The sequence below is a fragment of the Fukomys damarensis genome, unplaced genomic scaffold (genome assembly GCF_012274545.1).
Source record: "Fukomys damarensis isolate Sample0158 unplaced genomic scaffold, DMR_v1.0_HiC HiC_scaffold_16, whole genome shotgun sequence".
NCBI lineage: Eukaryota > Metazoa > Chordata > Mammalia > Rodentia > Bathyergidae > Fukomys > Fukomys damarensis.
The window spans coordinates 22,621,335-22,628,601 of NW_022900928.1; the positions used below are offsets into that span (position 1 = coordinate 22,621,335).

Genomic DNA, 7,267 nt, shown 5'->3' on the forward strand with positions numbered 1-7,267 from the left:
TGGTACTGGGGATTGAACTTGTATCCTTGTGCTTGCAAGGCAGGCAGCAGAACCGCTGAGCTAAATCCCTGGCCCTATTCAGATATTTATTGAGTCTCTACCATGTGCCAGTCTCTGGGATACAGAACAGAGTAATGAACAGGAGTTAACTCCTATCCTCCTTCTCATGTATAGTCTAGAAGGGATTCATTTGTAAAGGAACAGTTGATTGCAATGAGGAAGCTTCTGCAACAAGTGTATAGGCGTTATGAGTGTCCCCTGGAGTTGGGACATGAAGAATGAGCAGGTGTTTCTGAGGGGAAAGGTTCCTAGCTGGGTGACATGCACAGAGGAGTGGGAAAGCCTTCTTCAGGGACAGTCGGTATCTCTGCAGTTTAGGATGGGAGACGGGAGAGTGTGAGATGAGAATGTGCAGGTAAGATAGACAGGAAGGAGCCAGCCTCTTTTCTATAAGGAATATTGAAGTTTTTGAGAAGTAAAATGATCAGATGTGTTTTCTCAAATGTTAGTTAGTGTCAATTACTGGTTCACAATGGGGACAATTTGACTCCCTAGAAGAGACATCTGACAATGTCTAGAGACATTTTGATTGTCACAACTACTGGGATGCTACTGGGCATCGAGTGGGTAGAGACCATGGATGCTGTTAATGATCCTGTAAGACAGACAACAGCCCACACAGTAAAAATCATGTGGTTCAAAATGTCAGTAGTAGCTGGGTATGGTGGTGCCTGTTTATAATCCCAGCACTTTGGGATGCTAAGGATTGGACATTTGAGCTCAGCCTGGGAACTTAGCAAATCAGCAAGTCCTTGTCCCAAAACAAAATAACAACAACAACAAAAAAAATGTAGAAAGGGCTGGGTGTGTAGCTCAGCGAAAAGGCCCTAGGTTCACTCTCTAATACCACCCCAGACACACACATATAAAGCGGGGGAGGGAGGGACAGAGAGATGAAGGAGGGAAGGAAGGAAAAAAAGAAGGAAGGGGGAAAGAGAAAGAAAGAAAGAGAAATAAAGGAGAGAGAAGGATGTTAGGGAAGGGGAGGGACAGAGAGAGAGAGACTAAAAAATCAGTAGTATCAAGATTAAGAAACCCTGGGATAGAAGACAGATTGGAGAATCAGACTCCTATGAGGAAGGAATTGCAACAGTCCAGGGGAGAAATAATTCAGGACAAAATCAGGATAGTGACAATGGCAATGGAGAGAAATAGACAAATAGAAGAGACAATGACTTAGTAAGACCGCAGTTGATGGATATACCAGGTGAGGAAAAGGGAGGAACTGATTTTTGGCTTAAGCAGCAGTGTGGGTGGAAGAGTCATCAGAGCAAGTTTGGAATGATCATGAGTTTAGTTTTGAACACATCCAAGTAGAGATGTTGAGCAGACATCTGGATATATAAGTCTGCAACTTACGGGTGTGATCCAGTTTGAAAGAATAGATGACGGCTGAAGCCAGGGAAGTGAAGGAGAAGGCCCTGACAGAGCATACAGGGTGAGAGGAGGTCAAGGAGAGATTCCAAGGCGCAGTAGTGCATGAAACAAGCAGAGTAAAGGAAGACGGAGAAAGACTGGAGGTGAGGGTGAAGCAGTGGGAAGAAAAGCAGGAAATTGTCAAGTCAAATATCAAAACAGGATGTGCACCTGGGAAGGAGATCAGGATGGGCATAAGGAGTAAGTTTAAAGCCTGGCAGGATTTTTAGAGAGTTCACAGATGAAAGGTCTTTCTTTTTCTCCTTGAAATAGTACATCTCATGAGAGCTAGGAATTGGAAGGGGACAAGAGCAGAGGATATGTATTATAGCTTTGAGGCAGAAGGGAACAGGGAGCTGACTAAGGCTGGACTGAGAAGCTGAACTGAGAAACTACTGAAAATGGAAACTTGTGTATTTGCAAGTGAAACCTCTGAGCAGAAGCTGTACAGGTCAGGACATTAACTTTTGCCTTGGTCATTTCCAGTCAGTGGCCCCTGCACCTTTTGGGTCAGTTCCTGACAACTTCCCCTGACCACTGTTTATCACTTTCTTCCTGCAGCGAGTCAGAGGGCAGAGGTCTTTAACAGCTTCTCGAGATGGTGCTGCAGCTGTGTGGCTGCCCACAAGATTGATGCAGGGGAAAGTCTGTCTCCTGGGATATCCGGCCCCATAGCCACAGTGGAGTTGGAGCAGGAGCTGTTTCCAGGGTTCAGCTGTGGCAGGGTCTGGGTGTCTCGGGAGGGTAAACAATGGGCCTGGGCAACAATCAGAAATCCTTGGCCAGCTTTCTCTCTGAGCACATTTTCTGGCTGAGAAAAAGGACTCTCCAGCTTCCTCTTACAGTGTATCATGACCCTAAGGTCCTTCTATTCACAAAGAGCACTTTGTCACAGCCTGCAGCAGTCAGCACCAGTGAGCCCACTATTAAGGGATGTATAAAACTTAGGATGAAAGAGAGTTTTGTTACAAATCAGGATCACCAGAATATCCATTTACTTAATGAACAAGTACACATAGAGAATCTACTGAGTACCAGGCCCTATCCTAGTCTAAAGGTACATAAGCCACAGCCGTAAATCCAAAGAGCACATCCTATGATGATTAGGTCTCATTCTGTTATAATCAAGCTCAGGGCACATTAGACCTACAATATTAATCAGTAACATATTAGTTGGTCAGTTCTCTCCACTTGGGCGATTTGGAGGCTCAGTGAGGGTATTAACTTCCTGTGATCCACCTGGAATTGACATTACAGTGTCTTTGAACTCCTTTTGTAAGTACAGTTGGTCATTGTTATTTGTAAACTCACTGACTCTCTAAAATGTATTTGTAACCCCCAAATCAATACTCGCAGCACTTTTGCATTTCCCAGACATGTGCAGAGCAATGAAAACTTTGAGTCACCCAATAAGCATATTCCCGGCTAAGGTAAAAAAAGATGATGCTTTGACTTCTTGTCTCAGCTCTTGCACCAAGAAAAAAAGATATCCTTTTTGAGGTCTAATGCCACAGTTTTTGCATTTTTGTGCTTTTTCTGGATGATTTTGCTATTTAAAACAGTCCCCAAGTGTACTGCTAAGAGTGCTATCTAGTTTCCCTAAGCACAAGAAGGCTGTGATATGTCTTACAAAGAAAATGCATTTTAAATACGCTTCATTCAGGCATAAGTTACAGTGTGAGAGGCTGTGAGTTCAATGTTAATGAGTCAAAAAGTGGCTAAGAGTGTAACTTAGTGGTAGAGCAATTGCCTGTCATCCCTGGGTTTGATCCACAGAAACAAGCAAAAAATCAATAGTGTATGTTAAATAAAGCATCTTTAAACAGAAATACATATTAAACAAGGTTATGTATTACCACTTAAAAGAAAAGTTGTGATTGGGAACCTAACCAAGTGCTAAGGTTTGGGCTGGGGTTAGATTTTGGTCCGTGTCTTACAGTTCCCTCTGGGCAGCCACCATTTGGGGACTCTGGGCACTAGTTGCTCTTTCTAATTGCCACCTCCTCTGACTTTTCTGGTCAACAAGAGGGGACGTCACTCACCCCAGCCTCTCTTCAGGTGACAGCCACAGATGCAGACAGTGGTCCATTTGGCCTCCTGTCCTATTCCTTGGGTGCTGGACTTGGGGCCTCTGGGCCTCCCCCATTCCGCATTGATGCCCACAGTGGTGATGTGTGCACAACCCGCATCCTGGACCGCGACCAGGGTCCCTCAAGCTTTGACTTCACAGTGACGGCAGTAGATGGGGTGAGTAGGCAGGCGTTGGGCAGGGACATTGGGGTAGTACACTTACCAGGGCCAAACACGGCCCACCTGACCTATGCTGCATGTCCCACCAGGGAGGCCTCAAATCCATGGTATATGTGAAGGTGTTCGTGTCAGATGAGAATGACAACCCACCTCAGTTTTATCCGTGGGAGTATGCTGCCAGTCTGAGTGCCCAGAGTACACCAGGCACAGCTGTGCTGAGGGTGCGTGCCCATGACCCTGACCAAGGACCCCATGGGCGACTCTCCTACCACATCCTGGCTGGCAATAGCCCCCCACTTTTTGCCTTGGATGAGCACTCAGGTAAGAATTCTCCCATACCAGGCCCTCTCCCCACCTGCCTGAATGAGGCATTGCTCCTGCTTCTCTGTTCTTTCCTTTATGTGTTTCTCTCTCTCTCTCTCTCTCTCTGTCTCTCTCTCTCTCTTTCTCTCTCTCTCTCTGTTTCTCTCTCTATCTCTCTGTCTCTCTCTCTCTCTTTCTCTCTCTCTCTCTCTCTCTCTCTCTCTCTCTCACTTTCTCTCTGTCTCTCTCTGTGCCTTCTCCAGGGCTATTGACAGTAGCCTGGTCCTTGGCCAGACGGGCTAATTCTGTGGTGCAGCTGGAGATCGGGGCTCAGGACGGAGGTGGACTGAAGGCAGAACCCAGTGCCCGAGTCAACATCAGCATTGTACCTGGAACCCCCACACCACCTGTATTTGAGCAACTACAGTATGTTTTTTCTGTGCCAGAGGATGTAGCACCAGGCACCAGTGTGGGCGTGATCCAGGCCCACAACCCACCAGGTATCATTTCCCATTCTAACCACTAGGTGCCACACTCACATGTCCCAGTTTAGCCCTCCAGCACCATCTCAAGGTGCTTTGGAGTATCACACCTCAGGGAGCCCCAGTACAAAACACTAGCATATGGATGTTACCCTAGTCCAGCCCGCTCCTCTGTGCCCTCACACTTCTTCATAAGACTCTGAAAAGCACAGATGTGGGTAACACCCAGGCCCTCTTGCATTGAGTCTGTACCCTGACTCAGTAGCTGACCCCTTCCCTTTCCTGACCTCCTTTCCTCCTCTCTAGGTCGCTTGGGGCCTGTGACTCTCGCCCTGTCAGGCGGGGATCCTCGGAGACTCTTCTCCCTAGATTCGGCCTCAGGGCTGTTACAAACACTTCGCCCTCTGGACCGGGAGCTTCTGGGACCTGTGCTGGAACTGGAGGTCCGAGCAGGCAGTGGAATACCTCCAGCTTTCGCTGTAGGCCGCGTGCGTGTGCTGCTGGATGATGTGAACGACAACTCCCCTGCCTTCCCTGCACCTGAAGACACAGTATTGCTGCCACCAGACACTGCCCCAGGGACACCAATTTATACACTACGGGCTCTGGATCCTGACTCAGGTGTTAACAGTCGAGTCACCTTCACCCTGCTTGCTGGAGGTGATGGGGCCTTCACTGTGGATCCTACCACTGGCCATGTACGACTTATGGGACCCCTGGGACCCCTAGGGGGACCAGCCCATGAGCTGGAGCTGGAGGCCCGGGATGGGGGCTCCCCACCACGTACCAGCCACTTTCGACTTCGGGTGGTAGTACAGGACTTGGGGACCCGTGGGCTGGCTCCCCGATTTGATAGTCCTAGCTACCGTGTAGACTTGCCCTTAGCCACCACCCCTGGAACTCAGGTCTTGCAAGTTCAGGCTCAGGCACCAGATGGGAGCCCTATCACCTATCACCTTGCATCAGATGGAGAAAGTAGCCCCTTTGGCCTGGAGCCACAGAGTGGGTGGCTGTGGATTCGGGCACCACTAGACCGAGAGTCCCAGGAGTTATACACGCTGAAGATAATGGCAGTATCTGGGTCCAAGGCTGAGTTGGGGCAACAGACAAGCACAGCCACTGTGAGGGTCACCATCCTCAACCAGAATGACCACAGTCCCCGCTTGTCTGAAGAGCCTACCTTCTTATCTGTGGTTGAGAACCAGCCCCCAGGGACCAGTGTGGGCCAGGTCTTTGCCACTGACCGAGACTCTGGACCTAATGGACGTCTGACCTATAGCCTGCGACAGCTGTCAGAGGATAATAAGGCCTTCCGCATCCACCCCCAGACTGGTAAGCACTGGGACCCAAATTCTGAAACCCTACAGCCTCATCCCCACACTGGCAAACACCCAGGTACAATCCTCAGCTCCCAGCCCAGATTCTGACTGTTCGAACCAGGACAGCCTGGTGTTTATTCCCCAACTCCAGCTTCTTACGTGTAGTTCTCGGGCTCCGAATCTCTAAATATCCAATACGTGATCTTCATCCTGTACTCCCAGGAGAAGTGACCACACTCCAAACCCTGGACCGCGAGCAGCAGAGCAGCTTCCAGCTCCTGGTGCAGGTGCAGGATGGGGGGAGCCCACCCCGCAGCACCACAGGCACCGTGCACATCGCAGTGCTCGACCTCAATGACAACAGCCCTACCTTCCTGCAGGCGTCAGGGGCCGCTGGTGGGGGCCTCCCTATTCAGGTATGTGAAGCTGCAGAACCCTATCCTAAAGAAGTGTGAGAGGGAGTGGGGGTCTCCCCTAGAGCTGTAGGTGTAGGGAAGAGATAGCTGCTGATAACAGGTGTGAGAGCAGAAAAGGGACTCCCTGCACACAGGTGAGAGGAACTCCATTCTGAGTTGCCTCAAAAACAGGAAGGAGACAAACTGTAGGTGAGTTTTGTCCCCACAGGTACCAGACCGCGTACCTCCCGGAACCCTGGTAACAACTCTGCAGGCCAAGGATCCAGATGAGGGGGAAAATGGGACCATCCTGTACACACTCACCGGTAGGGGAGTGGGGAGAAGGGCATGTTCTTGTGGCCAGCCCTGCTCAGGTCCCAAACCCTCATCTTCCCTCTGGCTGTCCCCAGGTCCAGGCTCAGAGCTCTTCTCTCTGCATCCTCACTCAGGGGAGCTGCTCACTGCAGCCTCCCTGATCCGAGCAGAGCGGCCCCACTACGTGCTAACACTGAGTGCTCACGACCAAGGAACCCCTCCTCGGAGTGCCAGCCTCCAGCTTCTGGTTCAGGTATGGTTGCCCTCCTATGATCTGCCCACTTCCCCTTTGCTTCTACAGTGGGCCTCCTTCCAGTAGCTCCAGCTTTTTGGGGTCCCTGGGCTCTCTTGTCAGGCTACTCTGACCATATTTCTCTGCTAGCCCAAGAGCCAGCGCTGAACTGCTTTTACCCGGGTCTTCCTGATCCTGACCCCGATCCACCACAGGTGCTTCCCTCGACTCGCGTGGCAGAGCCTCAGCCAGATCTCTCAGAGCCGGACCGGGCAGCACCAGTGCCCGTGGTCCTGACTGTAACCGCAGCTGAAGGGCTTCCGCCTGGATCCTTGTTGGGCTCGGTGGCGCCGCCGGAGTCGGCGGCTGTGGGCGCACTCACCTACACACTGGTCGGTGGCGCTGATCCTGACGGCACCTTCGCTCTGGATGCGGCTTCTGGGCGCTTGTACCTGGCGCGGCCTTTGGACTTCGAGGCCGGCCCCGCTTGGCGCG

The 7,267-nt window shown here is 50.7% G+C and overlaps 1 protein-coding gene across 1 annotated transcript in view; it reads left to right on the top strand.

Annotated features, from left to right (window-relative positions):
• The window catches only part of Dchs1 (dachsous cadherin-related 1), a 24,897-nt gene that overhangs the window by 7,520 nt on the left and 10,110 nt on the right, over window positions 1–7,267 (top strand). Inside the window, exons 3-10 of the mRNA XM_010644285.3 lie at window positions 3,535–3,723; window positions 3,816–4,047; window positions 4,293–4,529; window positions 4,818–5,843; window positions 6,053–6,246; window positions 6,455–6,551; window positions 6,636–6,793; window positions 6,988–7,257. Coding sequence (XP_010642587.1) covers window positions 3,535–3,723; window positions 3,816–4,047; window positions 4,293–4,529; window positions 4,818–5,843; window positions 6,053–6,246; window positions 6,455–6,551; window positions 6,636–6,793; window positions 6,988–7,257 — 2,403 coding nt within the window. The remainder of the gene's footprint in view (window positions 1–3,534; window positions 3,724–3,815; window positions 4,048–4,292; window positions 4,530–4,817; window positions 5,844–6,052; window positions 6,247–6,454; window positions 6,552–6,635; window positions 6,794–6,987; window positions 7,258–7,267) is intronic.